This window comes from Coregonus clupeaformis, chromosome 16 (assembly GCF_020615455.1).
Source record: "Coregonus clupeaformis isolate EN_2021a chromosome 16, ASM2061545v1, whole genome shotgun sequence".
In the NCBI taxonomy this organism is placed as follows: domain Eukaryota; kingdom Metazoa; phylum Chordata; class Actinopteri; order Salmoniformes; family Salmonidae; genus Coregonus; species Coregonus clupeaformis.
In genome coordinates this window covers 36,189,647-36,211,957 of record NC_059207.1, presented here as the reverse complement: position 1 = coordinate 36,211,957, position 22,311 = coordinate 36,189,647, and the positions used below count along the sequence as shown (strand labels likewise).

The 22,311-nt window shown below is 43.0% G+C and overlaps 1 protein-coding gene across 1 annotated transcript in view; it reads right to left on the bottom strand.

Moving 5' to 3' along the window:
- LOC121584162 (dedicator of cytokinesis protein 5-like) overlaps positions 1–22,311 on the bottom strand; it is a 42,188-nt gene that overhangs the window by 19,436 nt on the left and 441 nt on the right. The window contains exons 2-23 of the mRNA XM_041899999.2: positions 7,481–7,564; positions 7,198–7,238; positions 7,050–7,105; positions 6,811–6,907; positions 6,489–6,637; positions 6,218–6,353; positions 5,948–6,105; positions 5,604–5,685; positions 5,170–5,299; positions 4,280–4,352; positions 3,707–3,849; positions 3,345–3,470; positions 3,082–3,206; positions 2,789–2,887; positions 2,450–2,522; positions 2,213–2,316; positions 1,739–1,919; positions 1,484–1,581; positions 1,304–1,393; positions 721–821; positions 435–569; positions 221–332 (exon numbers count right to left, since the gene is read on the bottom strand). Coding sequence (XP_041755933.2) covers positions 221–332; positions 435–569; positions 721–821; positions 1,304–1,393; positions 1,484–1,581; positions 1,739–1,919; positions 2,213–2,316; positions 2,450–2,522; positions 2,789–2,887; positions 3,082–3,206; positions 3,345–3,470; positions 3,707–3,849; positions 4,280–4,352; positions 5,170–5,299; positions 5,604–5,685; positions 5,948–6,105; positions 6,218–6,353; positions 6,489–6,637; positions 6,811–6,907; positions 7,050–7,105; positions 7,198–7,238; positions 7,481–7,564 — 2,393 coding nt within the window. The remainder of the gene's footprint in view (positions 1–220; positions 333–434; positions 570–720; positions 822–1,303; positions 1,394–1,483; positions 1,582–1,738; positions 1,920–2,212; positions 2,317–2,449; positions 2,523–2,788; positions 2,888–3,081; positions 3,207–3,344; positions 3,471–3,706; positions 3,850–4,279; positions 4,353–5,169; positions 5,300–5,603; positions 5,686–5,947; positions 6,106–6,217; positions 6,354–6,488; positions 6,638–6,810; positions 6,908–7,049; positions 7,106–7,197; positions 7,239–7,480; positions 7,565–22,311) is intronic.

The following is a 22,311-nucleotide window of genomic DNA, read 5'->3' as shown; positions in this document are numbered from 1 at the left end:
GTATAATTTATCGTTATAGCTATCATCCTTGGTGTGGCTGGCCCTTAAGGCTTCCATAAACATAGAAAGGGTAAGCTAGTTTGTAAAGCTGACAATTTCATTAGAATAATACAGTAAGTTTTGCACTACCAGGCTATTCAATGTTAACCAAGTGTGCATTAAAGAAGATGAAGTACCATGTAAGTGTCCATCCCAGTGTCTCTCCCCTACACCAACTCACCTTTATCTTCACTCCCTCGTCCAGCGGTTTGTCCATGAGTGTGTTGAAGGAGAGGAAGAGTGTCCGTATGGAGTTAAAGAAAGCATCCCCATCCTCACTGGTCCCATAGAATCTGAGTAAACAAAAATAAGGATATTTCTCATTTCAAAACAAACCAATATTGTCTACCAAATGTATGAGTATGTATGAGGAAGGAAGGTCACGGCTATGATACCTGAGGTAGAGGACCCGGGACTGCACAATGAACCTGAACAGGTACTTGAGGGCTTTGAGGGCTGGGTACAGTCCCTCTGTTAGGACAGGCTTATCTGCATGGCCCACATAGTAATTCAGAACCTTGGTCAGCTTCCTGAAAAAGTAATGGAATGAGGCACTCAGGCATACCAGTAACTGCATATAAATGACTGCGTTCTGAATGGGTGGAAAAGTGTCAAAACAGGAGGAAAGAAAAATGAACGGAGTAGAGAGGGAAATGTGAAAAAGGAAAGAGCTAGACTCACATGTAAGCCAAAGTGGCACTGAAGTGCTTGTTGATGTATGTCTCCAGTACTGGGTTAAAGTGCTGGAACTTGATGTCTCCAATCAGTGTGATTATGAACACCTAGAAGAAAAGCAGAGCACAGTCAGGAACCAGTGTAATATAGAAACCTGCTGGAAAATGTTGTTGCATTAATACATTTACATTTACATTTTAGTCATTTAGCAGACGCTCTTATCCAGAGCGACTTACAGTTAGCACATACATTATTTTATCGAACCCACAACCCTGGCGTTGCAAATGCCATGCTCTACCAACTGAGCTACATCCCCTGCCGGCCATTCCCTCCCCTACCCTGGACGACGCTGGGACAATTGTGCGCCACCCCATGGGTCTCCCGGTCGCGGCCGGCTACGACAGAGCCTGGATTCGAACCAGGATCTCTAGTGGCACAGCTAGCACTGCGATGCAGTGCCTTAGACCACTGCGCCACTCGGGAGACGTAATAGTTTCTGATATACAACTGTCGTTTGGTATATTAAAGACAGATGCCATTAATCCTGATAGCTTAATGCAGGTAAGTCACTCACCACTCCAGAACTCACCAGAGCATTGAAGACCAGGTTGTCATAGGTGTCCTTCTCTGAAGTCTCCATCATGATGTTGAACAGGGCATCAAGTGTGTCCTGTAGAAACTAAGACCACAAAAGACAAATTCATTAGGATAGGGTGTCCTTATATGTTAAACTAGTTAAGAATACTAAGTTTGGAGCAGTCAGACTCACTTTGACAATCTCTCCTCCCTCTACCTCCATCAGGCGCTGCAGGTTCTGGTCCAGCTCTTCAGGGTTGGACCTCCAGTTCAACAGGCCCAGGAGATCCACTGGAAGAGGAACAGGAGCATATTACTTTTATGTCAACATCACTCTACTCTGTATTATGAGCCGAAGTGCGGAAAAGTGCGGATTTGATTCTATTTCTTAAGGTCTGTTTGATTCTAAATACATTGTTTCTCAGGTAATCGTGTCCTACTACAGTACCATTCTGGGTGAGTTTAGTGGAGCAGGTGAGAGTGCCAATCTGGAAGCTGTCCTTGGTAACTGGGATGACTCCTGAATGCTGAAAGGTTTTCCCTGTCTGCCTCTCCTTCTCCTCCACCTCAGCCCAGGAGCCTGGTAGAGTCAGGTATGTCTTTGCATCCTCAGTCTTCTTCACGTCAACCTGAGACAAATGGAAAAAAAATGAATTAAATACTAAAACAAATTAATCTGTATGTCATTTGATATTAATTGACCAGGGAGGGACCATGAATAATCGACTTACTTTCAGCTTTTTATTTTATATGAAATATCAAAATAATTACTTAATTACTACTTCACTACTTAATAATGAAATAGAACCCTATGGGGAGAATGATTTAAAATGAGTCAAATGTATCTGAACCCTCTGGTTCCACCAAGCTGTCGGCATCATATAGGGTATGTGACAGTGGCAGAGTGCTGTGCTGGTCCCACCTTATAGACAATGAGATCATGTCTGCCGTCTTTCAGCGTCGTTCCGTCTCCTTTCATCAGGCGGACGAACGCCATGCCAAACGGCTTCTCTGATTTGTCTCTAGCTAAAGGAAACACAGCAGTTTCAGTGAGGACCCAATCAACCAACTCTGAAGAACACGTTCATGCTGACCAGATCCCAGAGGGTTAGGGCAGGCTGCCTGGGTGTTGAGTGTTTTAGAAACGTGAGTCACTCACAGTCCTGAGATGATCTGTGTCGAAACATCACCCTGAGATGACAGCGGCCCACATCTTCAATAGAAATAGTCACCTTGGAGGGGGAGAAGAAAGGGATGAGGAGAGGAGTGAGGAGAGGAGAGTATCATGACAAGAGACAGAGAAAGTCATGTCTGGTGTCTGTCTAGCATTTTGAATGAGTGCCACAATCCTTGCCAATATCTCCTCTAAAGGATTATTTCATAGTATAGAGTCAAATCTTTTTGAGAAAGTAATTGCTGAACTTGAGCCACCATGAGGAGAGTACAGAGCTCTCTTGTCCTAATAGAAACACCTGGGATGCTGGTAAGTTAGCTGTACCTTGACTGTTTCATTCCAGCTCGGCTGCTTGACCTGGTAGTAAATTACAGACTTGTACTCTGTGATCCCATCATATCCAGCACCAGGAAATATTGCTTTCTATTCAAGGAGAAGGAATGAGCTTCAGTCAAATATTTTTTTTTGCAGACAAGAAAACCAATGTATATGTGTAAAAATGATGTTTTCTTACAGTAAACCAACAAACATGAGTTGACTGACATGCAATACTTGAGGTAAAAATGGTTAAAAAAAGAAATGTGGAGGCACACATAATGTTACGACAGCACCCTTACCTCCATGAGATTGCCATCGTCATCTAGTACACTCAACATCACCTCAACATTTTTGGGTGACGTTTTTTTACCGCGGTCAAACTCCCCCTGCAGCAAGGTCACATATATATCGTTCCTCACATATCCTAGAGGAGGAGAATTAGTTGATTAATATTGAAAAACAATCTATTAACTGTCACTGCTATAAAGGCAGGTACAAAGTATGCAACCCCTTGTTTCAGACGCAATTCAGCTACAAAGAAGAACATGTAAACGTATGGCACCTGGGAGGATGATCTCAGGGAAGCCCATCTTTCTAACAATGGCGGTGGTGCGATCCACAAAGTGGGGGTAGTCCTTCCTGACCTGGGACAGGTCACCAGGAAGTAGCTTTAGGGTCACAAACAGTCCTGAGAACCCAGCAGGGCCAATCAATGAAGAGATAGTTAACAAGACAGAGGCACTAACAGAATGTTCAGAATGGATACACACAACCCGTTATGTTTCTATTTAGAACCCAGACCCACATTTTAAAGGCTACTTCCAAGTTATATTCCTTTGTATTTTATATTCTGTTCTACTCTGCTATATTCTGGGCAAACTGGTGAGTTGTTGCCACAGAGTGGCAGTGAGTGTGTCTCTTTACCCTGGCCCTTGTGGTTGACCTCCCGGGTGTTAATGACTTTGTTGAAGACGGCGGTGAGAGGCTCATTCTCTCCAATGACCCGGGATGGGAGGAGAGGTGACATGATGAGTTGCCTCTGACGGATGTATGTCTCCATAGCTATCCTGGGAGAGAGAAGAAGGGAGAGAGAGGGGGAGAAATATATTTTAAAAGTGGGACTGACAAGTGGATGGAACCACAGATCACAAAACATAGAGCTACGAATGGCATATTGAGATATTGGAGAAGAAAATCCACAAAATATAAAAGTGCATGTGACCAAGCAAGAAAAGGCAACATTCTCCAGTTGCATTTTTGTTAACACCGCACTACAAACCTAGACTTGTCCTTGGTCTACAGTATGGTATAGCAATAGAGGAAGCAGTTGCATAATGCATTCCTTTAAGTACTCTATCCTAAAAGAGTTCAAGCCATTTGTCATTTCTGACTCTATGATGGTGTAAGAGTAGGTTGATTTAAAATGAACTGTGGAGTAAGGACTATTAACACAGGGTGAAAATGAGCAGAGCCTCTGAGAGATTTTAAAACACTCACTGCTGAAAGGGGATGAAATGCTGCTTCTCCTCATCATCTGCTTTCCCATGGGCGATATCTGTGATGTCCATCACTGTGAACAGAGGCAATTGTGAATGTGGTGGTGATATGTGGCAAAGGCTAAGCTAATAAGCTGCTATCAATTCAATTCTCCAGTTATTGTCACTACTGCTGCTAGCATGGCCTCACTTTAATATATTTGGTATTTGATTTCTCAGCACGAGCCATTTCACAGCAGTCCTCACTCCGATTAAGTAAACTACAGAGCAGAACCACAATGTCATTTGTGTTTGAAAACTAGTTATTGGGCCCTCACACAAATGTTCCAATGCACCAGAGAGACAATGAGAACAAGAGACATCCACAACAAGAGCATATGTAGGATTCCAGCAGGTCTCTCTGTGTGATCTTGAGCTTTGTGTTGCAATAGATGATGGTTCAGTAGGCATTCCTCTTTCTCTCTCAATTAGTCATTTCTTAGGAAATAGCTGAGGGAATTGAGAGCTCTGTATTGCTCCCAATGATTCTGGGTTCAGTCCATTTGCTGTGACACCAGAGGAAATAATTTCTCATCCAACCTAGAAATGTAATCCTCCACTCAAAACAAAGAGGGATGTTTAAATCACTTCCCCTGACTCCTTTGGCGAGGCAGTCAACGTGGAGGTAGTTTATGGGTCAGGAGGGTAAACAGGTTCAGGTGAGCTCAGGGTGTATCTGGCTTTTATCCAGGACAGGGATCCTACTGTAAATGTTTGTTTAGGCCCTCAATTACCCATTCACTCAAACTCTAAGTAAATGGGGTAGTGTTCTGATTTCAGATTAACTGAATTGAATGTATAAATTTGCGCAAACAAATATAGTGAAGACATCTCAATTAAAAGACATCTCACCAGCTACACCAAACGGTCTCCTTAAGCCTCCTGTGTGTTTCTTGCCCTCCTTGAGCTCCATGCTGCCCACCCTGATAATCTGACAGACGAGGAAGAGACGTGGCCTAATCAGGTCACTGCTGCTCAGATCCTGGCCAGAGAGGGCAGAGCGGAGAAGAGAATTTCAATGCAGAGATAAGGACGACATAATGCAAGTAAAGTAAAAGTTGCTTGGCAGAACATATTCAATATCTTATGCAATGTTGCTTATTTAAAGCTTAATGTGAGCAGTTCAGATGAAGTAAATGGCATGGCATTGCATAGCATGCCCCAACCAAGGACTGTCACTGCCCACTCCCGGTCCATCTGTTAGGCCCCATGGCTAGTCTATTATATTTACAACAACAGAGAAACAAGACAACAGAAAGTAGAAGGAAGGGTTTCATCTTTGTTACCGTGAAGAGGGCAGGCAGATTGTTGAGTTTCTCAATCTCTTTGGGCATGCCCATGCTGTCCCAGCGCACCAGGAAGTTCTCACTGCAAACATACATGGCATTCACAATCAAGAATCACAACTCACATACCTCACTGTAACAAACCTCTGTGTGTTTTTGACAAGATAACACAAAAACACAAATATATCAAAATGCCTACATACAGTCACGTTATTAAATATATATGCAATGTGGAACACACATGAGTCCTGGACGAATTGTTCTGTCAGGCGTCAGAATGGTAATGGTGGTGATGTTATCTGGTTTAGTATAATGCAATGAATTTAAATGCGTTGGTATCTGACCTGATGAACTCTGACTGGTCAGGGTCATAGAGCGACATAAGCAGCTCTGCATCCTCCCCGATGTTACAAACAAAGTTCTTGAGGTTCATGAGGAGGCTGTATGTGTGCACTGTGCTAAACAGGGACTGGCGCCTCATCTCCAGATTCTGCAGCCGGGTCTACAGAGGGGCACAGAGACACTGTATGAGCACACACAATGCACTGGCAGGGCTAACTCTGCAGCCTATAGTAGTTTATCTATCAGAGGCACAAACAACAGCTGGTCCATGCCTTCTCCTCTTGTATTCTGTCATCTATACTGCGGGATGCAGTCTCAAAGGCTCGGAACAGACTGACTGTGCTGGTGCAGTCCGGGTCCAGAGTGTTCCCTGCGTCATCTCGCACCACCAGGTCCAACCCGAGAATCCTGTACAACAAAAAGCATCAAATATAGCTTAAGACGGATTTACAGGGGCATATTCTTAGCACCATGACTTAGTCACATAAAATGTTACAAGCATGTTTATGTCACAATGCAATTCAAGTAGAGTACAATTTATACCGGTTTCCATAATCAATCTTAGCTGTGACTTTCTTCCTGAGCTCCACAAGGTCATCCTTGGGCAATGTTCCCGACACTATCTGAGATCGATACTCGATGAGGCTGTAGGCCATCTGTTGTACGCCCATGAACAGAGTGGTCTTGTTGTTCTGTCAAACAAACAGTCATATTCATCATTACAGTCACTCAGGCTAACATAATTACACTTTTCCAAACAGAGTGAGTGTCAGAGTTGAATAACAGCATAAGGGTAAAGTAAATTCTTGAATGTGAAGATTATGTAAGTAGGGAGATGGATAAGAAACTAGTTTTCTCAACGTACCACATATAGCTTGTGCCATATTTGTGCCCACTCCCTCAGAGTGGCACCTAACTCCAGTACTAGTGGTAAGTCTCCTGGGATAACTATTTCCTGATGGCTGCAAGATGGACGGAAGGAAAGTACCAGATATTGGGTCCCACAGGTGCATCACATGCATCAAATTGTGCAAATAGGTCAAGTCACACATCCCATCAAATACAATACATTTCTAATGACATGACAAGTGAGTGACACCTTACCCTGTCCCTTCAACTTTAGCCTCCTTTAGGTGGATGTACGAGGCTGGGAATATGCCCTATGAGATGAAACAGAAACGTAAACCTCTTCTTCAAATTATTTTCTAATTTCAATGAAAAACTATGAATGGATATACGGTTGTTGCCATACCTTCTGTGCTTTGTCCCGTAGTGTGTACCCTCTATACCAGCCTGGGGAGATTAAAGATTGATGTAGAGATATGACAGGTATAAGGATAATACAATAGAGATAAGACAGATGAGAAGCGAAGAGGGCAAACTAGATACAGGTGGTGAACATTGCTGATTATTATCAATCCATGTCAATAGTTCAATGTTTTACAAAGTTGAAAACTTAGCGTATGACAGCTTGTTGTACGTAAGAATGTGAGGCAAGAGTGATATGTTAGGGCATGTCGGCTGTTCATGCTCACCTTCAAATGTCTCAAGTATGTGTACAGTGTCTCCCACCTGGAGACACAGCTCCTGCTCTGCTCTGGAGTCATAATTATAGATTGCTGCGAGAGAATTGATAGGAGATACAGTCTTATTATGGCAGTCTTACAATGGAAACAACATACAAACACAAAACAACAATCCCCAGCAAGCTCAACATACAGAAAGTGAAAACAGACAACATTTATGAAGAGCCCAGCAAAGCCTATAGACTTTGGCCTTTTACCAGGTCATATCTGATAAAGGTACAGTATATTGTAGCCAGGTATTTCTTGTGATGTGAAAAAGCATGTTTGAGCTTGAGTAAGAGTAAACATTGTTTTATGAATTGAATGAATTTACAGGTACATTCTTGTATGGTGCAATATAAATTCAGTGTTGGCCTTAAACTGGAAACCCAGTTTTAATTGAAAATGGCCCCCAATCTCTTGGATTTTCACTTTACTCTTAATTATAGCCTAATACATGTACTGTATGTGCATGTATTCATGATTAGGATTTTAGGACTCAGCCTGACCTCACGTTTTAAATAAAGAGATGATTCACATTATCCTGTTCTTTTTCATTCCCTGTGGTAGCAATACAAGGTTATAACATTTACAGAAAATACAGAAATGCCAGTGGTGGAGGTGTTGCTGTTTATATTCAGAACCACATTCCTGTAAATATTAGAGAGGACCTCATGTTAAATACTGTTGAAGTAATATGGCCACAGGTTCATCTGCCTCACCTAAAGCCCATTCTTGTGGGAAGCTGCTATAGACCACCAAGTGCAAACAGTCAGTATCTGGAAAACTTGTGAAATGCTTGATAATGTTCAATACCAGTCAAAAGTTTGGACACACCTACTCATTCAAGGGTTGTTCTTTATTTTTACTATTTTCTACATTGTAGAATAATAGTGAAGACATCAAAACTATGAAATAACACATATGGAATCTTGTATTAACCAAATAAGTGTTAAACAAATCAAAATATATGTTATACTTTAGATTCTTCAAAGTAGCCACCCTTTGTTTTGATGACAGCTTCGCACACTCTTGGCATTCTCTCAACCAACTTCATGACGAATGCTTTTCCAACAGTATTGAAGGAGTTCCCACATATGCTGAGCACTTTTTGGCTGCTTTTCCTTCACTCTGCAGTTCAACTCATCCCAAACCATCTCAATTGGGTTGAGGTCGGATGATTGTGGAGGCCAGGTCATCTGATGCAGCACTCCATCCCTCTCCTTGGTCAAATAGCCCTTACACAGCCTGGAGGTGTGTTTTGGGTCATTGTCCTGTTGAAAAGCAAATGATAGAACCACTAAACGCAAACCAGATGTGATGGCGTATCCATGCTGGTTAAGTGTGCCTTGAATTCTAATAAATCACAGACAGTGTCACCAGCAAAGCACCCCCACTCCATCACACCTCCTCCTCCATGCTTCACAGTGGGCACCACACATGCAGAGATCATCCGTTCACCTACTCTGCGTCTCACAAAGACACGGCTGTTGGAACCAAAAATCTCTAATTTGGACTCATCAGACCAAAGGACAGATTTCCACCGGTCTAATGTCCATTGCTCGTGTTTCTTGGCCCAAGCAAGTCTCTTCTTCTTATTGGTGTCCTTTAGTAGTGGTTTCTTTGCAGAAATTCGACCATGAAGGCATGATTCACGCAGTCTCCTCTGAACAGTTGATGTTGAGATGTGTCTGTTACTTGAACTCTGTGAAGCATTTATTTGGACTGCAATTTCTGAGGCTGGTAACTCTAATGAATTTATCCTCTGCAGCAGAGGTAACTCTGGGTCTTCCTTTCCTGTGGCGGTCCTTTATGTCTTAAAGTAATGATGGACTGTCATTTCTCTCTGCTTATTTGAGCTGTTCTTGCCATAATATGGACTTGGTCTTTTACCAAATAGGACTATCTTCTGTAAACCACCCCTACCTTGTCACAACACAACTGACTGGCTCAAATGCATTAAGAAGGAAATAAATTCCACAAATTAACTTTTAACAAGGCATACCTGTTAATTTAAATGCATTCCAGGTGACTACCTCATGAAGCTGGTCGAGAGAATGCCAAGAGTGTGCAAAGCTGTCATCAAAACAAAGGGTGGCTACTTTGAAGAATCTCAAATATAAAATATATTTTGATTTGTTTAACACTTTTTTGGTTACTACATGATTCCATATGTGTTATTTCATAGTTTTGATGTCTTCACTATTATTCTACAATGTAGAAAATAGTTTTAAAAAAGAAAAAACCTGGAATGAGTAGGTGTGTCCAAACTTTTGACAGGTACTGTATGTGAGATCAACAGAGAGGTATATTTTCTGGGTGATTTAAATATTGACTGCTTTTCATCAAGCTGCCCACTCAAGAAAAAGCTTCAAACTGTAACCAGTGCCTGCAAACTGGTTCAGGTTATCAGTCAACCTACCAGGGTAGTTACAAACAGCATAGGAATGAAATCATCAACATGTATTGATCACATCTTTACTAATGCTGCAGAAATGTGCTTGAAAGCAGTATTCGGATCCATCGGATGTACTGATCACAATATAATAGCCATATCTAGGAAAACCAAAGTTCCAAAGGCTGGGCCTAATATAGTGTATAAGAGGTCATAAAATAAGTTTTGTAGTGATTCCTATGTTGTTGATGTAAAGAATAATTTTTGGTCCGTGGTGTGTAATGAGGAGCAAGCAGATGTTGCACTTGACACATTTATGAAATTGCTTATCCCAGTTACTAATAAGCATGCACCCATTAAGAAAATGACTAAAAACTGTTAAATCCCTGTGGATTGATGAGGAATTGAACAATTGTATGGTTGAGAGGGATGAGGCAAAAGGAATGGCAAATAAGTCTGGCTGCACAACCGATTGGCAAACGTACTGCAAATTGAGAAATCATGTGACTAAACTGAATAAAAAGAAGAAGAAACTATACCATGAAACAAAGGTAAATGACATAAAGAATGATAGTAAAAATCTTCAAGGACATTCTGGGAAAAAAGGCAAACTCAGCTCCATCATTCATTGAATCAGATGTCTCATTCATCACAAAACTCACTGATATTGCCAACTACTTTAATGATTTTTTCATTGGCAAGATTATCAAACTTAGGCATGACATGCCAGCAACAAACGCTGACACCACACATCCAAGTATATCTGACCAAATTATGAAAGACAAGCATTGTAATTTTGAATTCCGTAAAGTGAGTGTGGAAGAGGTGAACAATTATTGTTGTCTATCAACAATGACAAGCCACCAGGGTTTGACAACTTGGATGGAAAATTACTGAGGATAATAGCAGACGATATTGCCACTCCTATTTGCCATATCTTAAATGTAAGCCTACTAGAAAGTGTGTGCCCTCAGGCCTGGAGGGAAGCAAAAGTCATTCCGCTACCTAAGAATAGTAAAGCCCCCTTTGGTGGATCAAATAGACGACCAATCAGCCTGTTACCAACCCTTAGTAAAGTTTTGGAAAAAATTGTGTTTGACCAGATACAATGCTATTTTACAGTAAACAAATTGACAACAGACTTTCAGCATGCTTATAGGGAAGGACATTCAACAAGCACAGCACTTACACAAATGACGATGATTGGCTGAGAGAAATTGATGATAAAAAGATTGTGGGGCCTGTTTTGTTAGACTTCAGTGCACTTTTGACATTATCGATCATAGTCTGCTGCTGGAAAAACGTATGTGTTATGGCTTTACACCCCTTGCTATATTGTGGATTAAGAGTTACCTGTCTAACAGAACACAGAGGGTGTTCTTTAATGGAAGCCTCTCCAACATAATCCAGGTAGAATCAGGAATTCCCCAGGGCAGCTGTCTAGGCCCCTTACTTTATTCAATCTTTACTAACGACATGCCACTGGCTTTGAGTAAAGCCAGTGTGTCTATGTATGCGGATGACTCAACACTATACACATCAGCTACTACAGCGACTGAAATGACTGCAACACTTAACAAAGAGCTGCAGTTAGTTTCAGAATGGGTGGCAAGGAATAAGTTAGTCCTAAATATTTCTAAAACTAAAAGCATTGTATTTGGAACAAATCATTCACTAAACCCTAAACCTCAACTAAATATTGTAATAAATAATGTGAAGATTGAGGAAGTTGAGGTGACTAAACTGCTTGGAGTAACCCTAGATTGAAAACTGTCATGGTCAAAACATACTGATACAACAGTAGCTAAGATGGGTTGAAGTCTGTCCATAATAAAGGCAGGTCCTACAGGCTCTAGTTTTGTCGCACCTGGACTACTGTTCAGTCGTGTGGTGCCACAAAGAGGGACTTAGGAAAATTGCAATTGGCTCAGAACAGGGCAGCACGGCTGGCCTTTGGATGTAAACAGAGAGCATTAATAATATGCATGTCAATCTCTCCTCGCTTAAAGTGGAGGACAGATTGACTTCAACACTACTTGTATTTGTGAGAGGTATTGACATGTTGAAGGCACAGAGCTGTCTGTTTAAATGACTAGCACACAGCTCAGACTAGCACACATGCATACCCCACAAGACATTCCACCAGAGGTCTCTTCATAGTTCCCAAGTCCAGAACAGACTATGGGAGGCGCTGTCACACCCGGGCTCTGGGACTCTATATGTTGAGCCAGGGTGTGGTCATTCTATGTGTTGTATTTCTATGTCGGGAGTTCTTGTTGTGCTATTTCTATATTGGCCTGAGTGGCTCCCAATCAGATGCAACGAGTGTCAGCTGTTGTTGGTTGTCTCTGATTGGGAGCCATATTTAAACTGTCAGTTTTCCCTTTGTATTTGTGGGATCTTGTTTCCGTTTTGGTTTGTTCCTTGTTGGTTATGTTAAACTGTAGGACTGCACGTTTCGTTTTGTTGTTTTGTTGTGTATATTATCACTATTGATAATAAAGATTCAATATGTTCGTTCATCACGCTGCGCCTTGGTCTACTCCATACGACGATCGTGACAGAAGATCCCACCATACCAGGACCAAGCAGCGTGTCCAGGAGCAGGCAGCCTGGACGTGGGAGCAGATCTTGGACGGGCAGGGGTCCTGGACCTGGGAGGAAATCCTGGCCGGGATGGATCGCCGGCCATGGAGTGAGACGGTGGAGGCACGACGGAGAGAGGAGCAACGGCGTAATCAGTGTCGTCGTCGGACGGACGAGAGGCAACCCAAAAAAAAATTTAGGGGGGGGACGACGGGGCTGACGGAGGCAGACAAGGGGCGAATTCAGAAGGCCACCAGGTTACGGGGTCACTGGTCAAGGAAGGGAAGGAAGGTGTAGAGGCACGGCGAGAGGTACTGGGGTGTGTTACCAGTCCGGTCCGGCCCGTTCCAGATCCCGGTGTAGAGCCAGTGGTGTGTGTCCCCAGTACGGTCCGGCCTGTTCCTGCCCCTCGCACCAAGTGTACGGTGCGCGTCGCCAGCCCGGCCCGGCCTGTTCCTGCCCCTCGCACCAAGTGTACGGTGCGCGTCGCCAGCCCGGCCCGGCCTGTTCCTGCCCCTCGCACCAAGCCTACGGTGTGCGTCGCCAGCCCGGCCCGGCCTGTTCCTGCCCCTCGCGCCAAGCCTACGGTGCGCGTCGCCAGCCCGGCCCGGCCTGTTCCTGCTACTCGCACCAAGCCTACGGTGCGCGTCGCCAGCCCGGCCCGGCCTGTTCCTGCCCCTCGCACCAAGCCTACGGTGCGCGTCGCCAGCCCGGCCCGGCCTGTTCCTGCCACTCGCACCAAGTGTACGGTGCGCGTCGCCAGCCCGGCCCGGCCTGTTCCTGCTACTCGCACCAAGCCTACGGTGCGCGTCGCCAGCCCGGCCCGGCCTGTTCCTGCTACTCGCACCAAGTCTACGGTGCGCGTCGCCAGCCCGGCCCGGCCTGTTCCTGCTACTCGCACCAAGCCTACGGTGCGCGTCGCCAGCCCGGCCCGGCCTGTTCCTGCTACTCGCACCAAGCCTACGGTGCGCGTCGCCAGCCCGGCCCGGCCTGTTTCTGCCACTCGCACCAAGCCAGGGGTGCGAGACGTCAGCCTGGTAAGGCCTGTTCCTGCCACTCGCACCAAGCCAGGGGTGCGAGACGTCAGCCTGGTAAGGCCTGTTGCTGCTCCACGCACCAAGCCAGGGGTGCGAGTCGTCAGCCCGGTAAGGCCTGTTCCTGCCACTCGCACCAAGCCAGGGGTGCGAGACGTCAGTCTGGTAAGGCCTGTTGCTGCTCCACGCACCAAGCCAGGGGTGCGCATCGTCAGCCCGGTCCGGTCCGTTCCTGCTCCACGCACCAAGCCAGGGGTGCGCGTCGTCAGCCTGGTAAGGCCCATTCCTGCTCCACGCACCAAGCCAGGGGTGCGTATCGTCAGCCCGGTCCGGCCAGTTGCTGCTCCACGCACCAAGCCAGGGGTGCGCATCGTCAGCCCGGTCCGGTCCGTTCCTGCTCCACGCACCAAGCCAGGGGGTGCGCGTCGTCAGTCCGGGCACAATCCGTGCCTGGGTCACCGGTGCCTGATCAGGTACCGGTCGGCTGCTCCACACCGGAGCTGAAGCTATCCGCTCCTACTATGTCCAGTTCAGCTCCAGCCAGCGGGGCCAGATCGGACCAGGGGCGCTATGGGGGGATTATTGGAGGGTGGTGGGCAAGCCCGGAGCCAGAACCGCCGCCGAGGAGGAATGCCCACCCAGCCCTCCCCTGTTTGGTTCTAGTTGAGGCGCGGTCGCAGTCCGCGCCTTTAGGGGGGGGGTACTGTCACACCCGGGCTCTGGGACTCTATATGTTGAGCCAGGGTGTGGTCATTCTATGTGTTGTATTTCTATGTTGGGAGTTTTTGTTGTGCTATTTCTATGTTGGCCTGAGTGGCTCCCAATCAGAGGCAATGAGTGTCAGCTGTTGTTGGTTGTCTCTGATTGGGAGCCATATTTAAACTGTCTGTTTTCCCTTTGTATTTGTGGGATCTTGTTTCCGTTTTGGTTTGTTCCTTGTTGGTTATGTTAAACCGTAGGACTGCACGTTTCGTTTTGTTGTTTTGTTGTGTATATTATCACTATTGATAATAAAGATTCAATATGTTCGTTCATCACGCTGCGCCTTGGTCTACTCCATATGACGATCGTGACAGGCGCACAGTACTACATAAAGCCATGACTACATGGAACACTATTCCACATCAGGTAACTGATGCAAGCAGTGGAATCAGATTTTTAAAAACAGATAAAAATACACCTTATGGAACAGCGGGGACTGTGAAGCAACACAAACATAGGCACAGGCACATGCATACACACACATGATAACATACGCACTATACAAACACGTACACGTGGATTCTGTGTTGTAGATATGTGGTAGTGGAGTAGGGGCCTGAGGGCAGACACTTAGTGTGTTGTGAAATCTGTTATGAATGTATTGTAATGTTTTTTAAATGGTATAACTGCCTTAATTTTGCCGGACCCCAGGAAGAGTAGCTGCTGCCTTGGCAGCAGCTAATGGGGATTCATAATAAATACAAATACAAATACCAATTCCTTGAGCCTGTGTTTGATGGAGTAAATGGAAAATGTTTTTTCCAAGTGTATTACATCATCCACACAGAGGAAGGTAAAGTGAGAGGAGGGGATTGACATCATGTATGATTTATTCTTAAATCACCAAGCCGTGGAGCCTGTTGGTTAAAGGTCACATTTTAGAGGTTATACAGCAGCCAACTGGGTCAGCAGAGTGCCATGTCCTCCTCTCCTCTCCTATTCAATTGCAGCCCTGCCCTCCTCAGTTTGTTAACTTAAGTTCCTTCTTAGAGGCGTTTGCTGTATCTCCCTCCCTCCTTTTCACTGAAGGACACAAGTGAGAGACAGATCACACAGCACAGCATGATCTCACACACACACACATACACACACACACACACACACACACACACACACACACACACTTCCTTGTCATGACTTGAGTGAGCTGCAGTGCAGACACACTTTCATAGTCTAGTACTCAGCATCCGCCTTCTATCACAGGAACAAGGTGAGGAGCTCTGTCCTGACTTGCACGGTGATAATCCTTGTTGCCGGAGGCTAGATCTCACTGCAGGCTTCAACTGGCTAAGCTCATCACATCTCTGAATACCTTACAACTAAACATTAATATTCTTTACATAAGTATCCTTCCCATTTAATTGTACGCAGTTCCCCTCAAATCCAAATTAGTATGTGACTTTTCAACACTTGTTCTGTGAGAACAAATAGTACTAATTGAATATGTAGATCTGTGGGGAAAAGTTATACAGTGCCTTCAGAAAGTATTCAAACTTGATTACATTTTATTTATTTTATTAATGTTTGCAAATTGATTGAAAATGAAATACAGAAATATCTCCACCAGAGAGTGGTGGTCATTTCCATGTTAAAAGACCCATAGGAGCATGTTGAATTGGGTGTCAAATGAAAGCTGAGACCATATGTTTGAGAAATTAAGGCATATACCGTGCATTCGGAAAGTATTCAGACCCCTTCACTTTTTCCACGTGTTGTTACGTTACAGCCTTATTCTAAAAAGGATTACATTCTTTTTTTCCCCTCATCAATCTACACACAATACCCCATAATGATGAAGCGAAAACAGGTTTTTAGATTTTTTTGCAAATGTACTTAAAATAAAAAACTGAAATACCTTATTTACATAAGTAAATAAATTGAGCTCAGGTGCATCCTGTTTACAATTATCATCCTTCAGATGTTTCTATAACTTGATTGTAGTCCACCTGTGGTAAATTCAATTGATTGGACATTATTTGAAAAGGCACACACCTGTCTATATAAGGTCCCACGGTTGGCTGTGCATGTCAGAGCAAAAACCAAGCCATGAGGTCGAAGAAATTGTCCGTAAAGCTCAGAGACAGGATTGTGTCAAGGCACAGATCTGGGGAAGGGTACCAAAACCTTTCTGCAACATTGAAGGTCCTCAAAAACACATTGGAACCACCAAGACTCTTCCTAGAGCTGGCCGCCCGGCCAAACTGAGCAATGGGGGAGAAGGGCCTTGGTCAGGGAGGTGACCAAGAACCCAATGGTCACTCTGACAGAGCTCCAGAGTTCCTCTGTGGAGATGGGAGAACCATCTCTACAGCACTCCGCCAATCAGGCCTTTATGGTAGAGTGGCCAGATGGAAGCCACTCCTCATTTAAAGGCACATGAAAGCCTGCTTGGGCTTTGCAAAAAGGCACCTAAAGACTCTCAGACCATGAGAAACAAGATTATCTGGTCTGATGAAACCAAGATTGAACTCTTTGGCCTGAATGCCAAGCATCACGTCTGGAGGAAACCTGGCACCATCCCTGTGGTGGCAGCATCATGCTGTGGGGATGTTTTTCAGCGGAAGGGACTGGGAGACTAGTCAGGATCGAGGGAAAGATGAACAGAGCAAAGTACAGAGAAATCCTTGATGAAAACCTGCTTCAGGACCTCAGACTGGGGCGAAGGTTCACCTTCCAACAGGACAACAACCCTAACAGCACACAGCCAAGACAAAGCAGGAGTGGCTTTAGGACAAGTTTCTGAATGTCCTTGAGTGGCCCAACCAGAGCCCGGACTTGAACCCGAAAGAACATCTCTGGAGAGACCTGAAAATAGCTGTGCAGCAATGCTCCCCATCCAACCTGACAGAGCTTGAGAGGATTTGCAGAGAAGAATAGGAGAAACTCCCCAAATACAGGTGTGCCAAGCTTGTAGCGTCATACCCAAGAAGACTCAAGGCTGTAATCGCTGCCAACGGTGCTTCAACAAAGTACTGAGTAAAAGGTCTGAATACTTATGTATATATCACTCATCACCATTACATTACATAGGCTAACAAAAATTAGAGCTGATAATGCTTAAATAATGTTGTAGCAGAGAGTGGTGGTCATTTCCATGTAAAAGGACCCATAGGAACATGTCGAATTGGGTGTCAAATGAAAGCGGAGTCTGAATTTTTGAGAAATTAAGGCATATATACATTTTTCAACTATTTTCCATCCTAAAAATTGGGAATAACAAAAGGCTTTGATTTCTTGTCAAACAGATGGAAAATGGATCTTAGAAAACATCTACCAGAATAATTCTTAAAAGGTATTAGAAATACATCAAAACACAATCATGTTGAAGTAAAGATCCCTGCCAACTAATATCAACACTGATATTTAGCTTAAAATATTTTTTTCTGCCTTCTGTAAGTTTAAGAAACATTGCCTTGTGCCTTAAAATTATGTTACCAAAAAACCACAAATCTTTAAGATATTTTCTAATTTCTCTCCCTCATGAGGAGAGGATAATGAAAGTTCAAAGGTAGCTTAGTGGTTAAGAGCGTTGTGCCAGTTATCGAAAGGTCGCTGGTTCTAATCCCCGAGCCGACTAGGTGAAAAATCTGCCGATGTGCCCTTGAGCAAGGCACTTAACCCTAATTGCTCATGTAAGTCGCTCTGGATAAGAGCGTCTGCTAAATGACGTATATGTATATGTATATGTATATATGTTAAGTAAAGGTAGACGTATCAATTAGTTAAAGAGTTTTTACTAATATCAATTTTGTTCATGAATTATTAAGTGATTAAAACTCAAAAACAGAATTTCAGAAAAATCGGTAACAGAATTTCTATGAATTGGCTACAATGGGAAATCATAATAGTAACAAACCACAGTTGGATCGCCTGCTACTGTCCTTCCTTCCACTGGCATCTTGTTATGTTCAGCTGATAACTGTTTTCTTTCTCTTTCTGTGTCTGGTGGTCAAAGCACGAGTGTGAAAAGTCTGGACAACCCTTTGCTCTGTCTCTCTCCCCCCCTCTCTCTCTTCTCTCTTTTTCCAACTAATGTCACCTCTCCCAGCTCTTACTGACACCTACCCATGAGCCCCCTCTCTTTCCATTTACTGTAACCAGCATCCTCATCCACTGAGCACCGATCGACACTGGACTTCCATGGCCGCATAGGACATTCAAGTAGAGCACAGTACAGTACAATACAGTAGAGCACAGTAGAGTTCAGAACAGTACAGTACAGTAAAGAAAAGTAGAGTATAGTTCAGTACAGTACAGTAAAGAGAAGTAGAGTATAGTTCAGTACAGTAAAGTAAAGAGAAGTAGAGTATAGTATAGTTCAGTACAGTACAGTAAAGAGAAGCAGAGTATATTTCAGTACAGTAAAGAGAAGTAGAGTATAGTTCAGTACAGTGCAGCACAGTCCTGTAATGTAGAGTTGAATAGAGTGGAGTAGAGTTAAGTACAGTAGACAGTAGAGCACACTAGAGTTGAGTACACTATAATGTACTCTACTGAACTCTACTGTACTTTACTGAACTATACTCTACTTTACTGTATTGTACGTTACTCTACTGAGCTCTACTGTGCTGTTCTTTGAAGTCCAAACTTGTGAAACATACACGTCTATGATTGGTTAAGATTTGGTCAGGACCAACCAAATTTGGTCTTGTTTGGCTCACTAGAAATATAGCCAGTAGGTAGAATAATACCCACATATGCAAATGAGGATATTACATATTTCTACCTTTGTGTACCTATTTAGGATATATCACCAGGAAGAGAATGACATTCATATCCATAATTATGCATTTATGTGTAGTACAGATCAGGGACCCATGATGAATATCCGTTACCCCAATTATGTTACCGGGTATAAACCCACTTCACTTACTGTAGTTCAGTAACCAAAAGAGATTTCTCAAACTCATGGTGTCATGTCATAGCTGACACTCTGTTCTATCTGCAGACATCTTTGAATATTAAACGAAAATCCTACCCCAAAACGATATTTTGGTATTTGTTTAATTAGTCCATTGTTGATATAGTCCCAAAATGTTTCGCATGTCAGCGATCAAGTTTTCAAAATATATAACTTTCAAAATATAGCATCATACCGGCTGTATTTTTGTATTTTGAAAGTTATATATATTGAAAACTTGATTGCTGACAAGCAAGACCTTTTGGGATTATATCAACAATGGACTAATGAAACAAATATAAAAACGTAATTTTTGGGTGGTGTTTTCGTTTAATAGGAGCAGATAGCCTATTTAACATCGTTTTTGGAAAACATGGTACATAAAAAACTGAGGGAGATTTTACTGAAATTCTGTTACCAAACTTTGCATCTGCACAGTTCTTCCAGTAAATGTGCTTTTGTAAAAATGTCAGTGTATATTGTTAAAAGTAGTCCTAGAGTTGCATGGTTTGTTAAACTTTTAAATCAATGTTTTTTGTTTGGCATACATTTTAAGTGAAAAATCTGAGTCTGCGCAATTCTGTTACCGTGTTATTGCCTGGGTGCAATTCTGTTACCGTGTTATTGCCTGGGTGCAATTCTGTTACCGTGTTATTGCCTGGGTGCAATTCAGGCCTATAGAGGATGGAAATAATAGAATTCAGCATGGCATCAAACCTCATCAAAACATTTCCTTATTCGTAGTTAAAACTCCCTCTGCCAACTCAGAAACAATAGCCTTTATAAAAATAACAATAAAATAAGAAATGACATCTCCCGCTCGTCAAGCAGAGAGTGACAATGGCCCATTTCACCAACTTGACACAGTTTTGACTGTGTCCAGGTCCAGGCCTGGCAACAGCGGACCTGTGCCAGTGAAAATAATCAAGCCAAGCATGTTGTGATGCAGCAATACTGTCACTGCTAAAGCGCTACTGTCTGTGCTTTAGCACGGCTCACTAGTGCAGCTCCTTCACACTGTTGTGCACCTCAATCTGTGACATCCATGGCTTGCAGGTTAGAGATCAGGGATGGGCAACTGGCCCTTTTGAAGGCCCTCAGATATTTATTTATTTTACTCAGTCGGGGTCTCAACTTACTGTTGTGACTTAGCATTGTAGAATACACAAGGTGCAATTTCGAAATTTGGTTGTGCATCTGCAGTTTTTCTCTTGTTATGTCAGTCACTGATAGTTGGTCAATTAGCCCATGTCAGCAATTTATTTATTTATTGCTAACTTAGTTTAGCGGCCAGCTATCTAAACTAAGCCGGGTGGGATGGATGTTGGTACACAGAGCAATTGCAGACCCTTATGACGAATTCAGATTTTTTTGTGGCCCCCACCCCATCAAAGTTGTCCATCCCTGTTATAGATTAACAGCACAAAGACAGCCTCTCGTCAAAATCCTACCGGATCTCTCTGACCTAGTCAAAGATTGAAATACATGTGTGCTCTGCTGAGTGATGATGAAATGTATGTATGCATTTATATCAATAAAGTGTCAATTATTTCCTTCTATATTTGCAATAACACCCTCAACACTATCACTGGCATCTTAAAGATTACACGTACAGATTTGTAGACTACATTTGAAATACAAGTAAATTGTTGAACTGTCTGTATCACAGTCCATGAGTGAGAGGTATGACTTATTTAAAAAAAAAATGTTTTACTAGGGCTTAGCAGCAATGGACACACAACAAGCTTCAAGGATGTTCTGATACAATCAGCATTACACAAACATAACTAAAGGTAGTGTGTGTTTCAAACTGTATCTACCCAAATAAGAACAAACCAATCAGTAGTTACATGGAGTCATCTGTCATATTCAAAATTGAGAAGATAGAAACAAAAATATAAGAGTGGAACAACAACAAGAAAAACGATGACTTCAGTCACCCTGAGAAAATGACACTTCTGTCTGTGGTCTTTACCAAACATAGCAAAAGATGAACAGGAACTTGAACACAGCATTTCACAGAGGTACACTACTGGTCAAAAGTTTTAGAATCTGGTTTGGGCTTAGTGGGACTATCATTTGTTTTTCAACAGGACAATGATCCAACACACCTCCAGGCTGTGTAAGGGCTATTTTACCAAGAAGGAGAGTGATGGAGTGCTGCATCAGATGACCTGGCCTCCACAATCCCCCGACCTGAACCAAATTGAGATGGTTTGGAATGAGTCGGACCGCAGAGTGAAGGAAAAGCAGCCAACAAGTGCTCAGCATATGTGGGAACTCCATCAAGACTGTTGGAAAAGCATTCCAGGTGAAGCTGGTTGAGAGAATGCCAAGAGTGTGCAAAGCTGTCATCAAGGCAAAGGGTGGCTATTTGAAGAATCTCAAATATATAATATATTTTGATTTGTTTAACACTTTTTTGGTTACTACATGATTCCATATGTGTTATTTCCTAGTTTTGATGTCTTCACTATTATTCTACAATGTAGAAAATAGTAAAAATAAAGAAAAACCCTTGAATGAGTAGGTGTTCTAAAACTTTTGACTGGTAGTGTATGTTACTTTGGGGGCTGGCAAGCTGAGTCAAGGGCATTCCTTACTAGAATATTGTCATTTTTAGAATGATACCAATATCCCTGTTCAAACAAAGTTAAAAACCAAATTAGTGTCAGAACACAATGAACATACATGATGAGATCTAAATCAATCTATGAGATTATGGTTATTTTCTGTCCTGCTAAATACAGATATCTGTAGGCCTATTATATTTACACATCTTAATGTTTTGTAAACAATGGAGGAAGGAAAAACAACCAGGTGATAACTTTTGATATATTTTCACTTAACTATGTTTGATAAGAATCTATGAAAGGTGTTATTTCTTGATACAGTGACAACATCAACCAAAGAACCTTGCAGGTACCCAATAAACGGCGTTATTACAGTATACTAACGTAAACATACTCGCTGAAACGGTTCCCCATTCGCTTTGATTTACCTTGAGGGCGTGTATCCACACACACACACAGCATGCCGAACTGAAGTGACTCATGTAGGCTATGTGACTTTGTATTTTCATGATATCTGAAAGGTCTAGTAATAGGCTAATTACACAATTTCT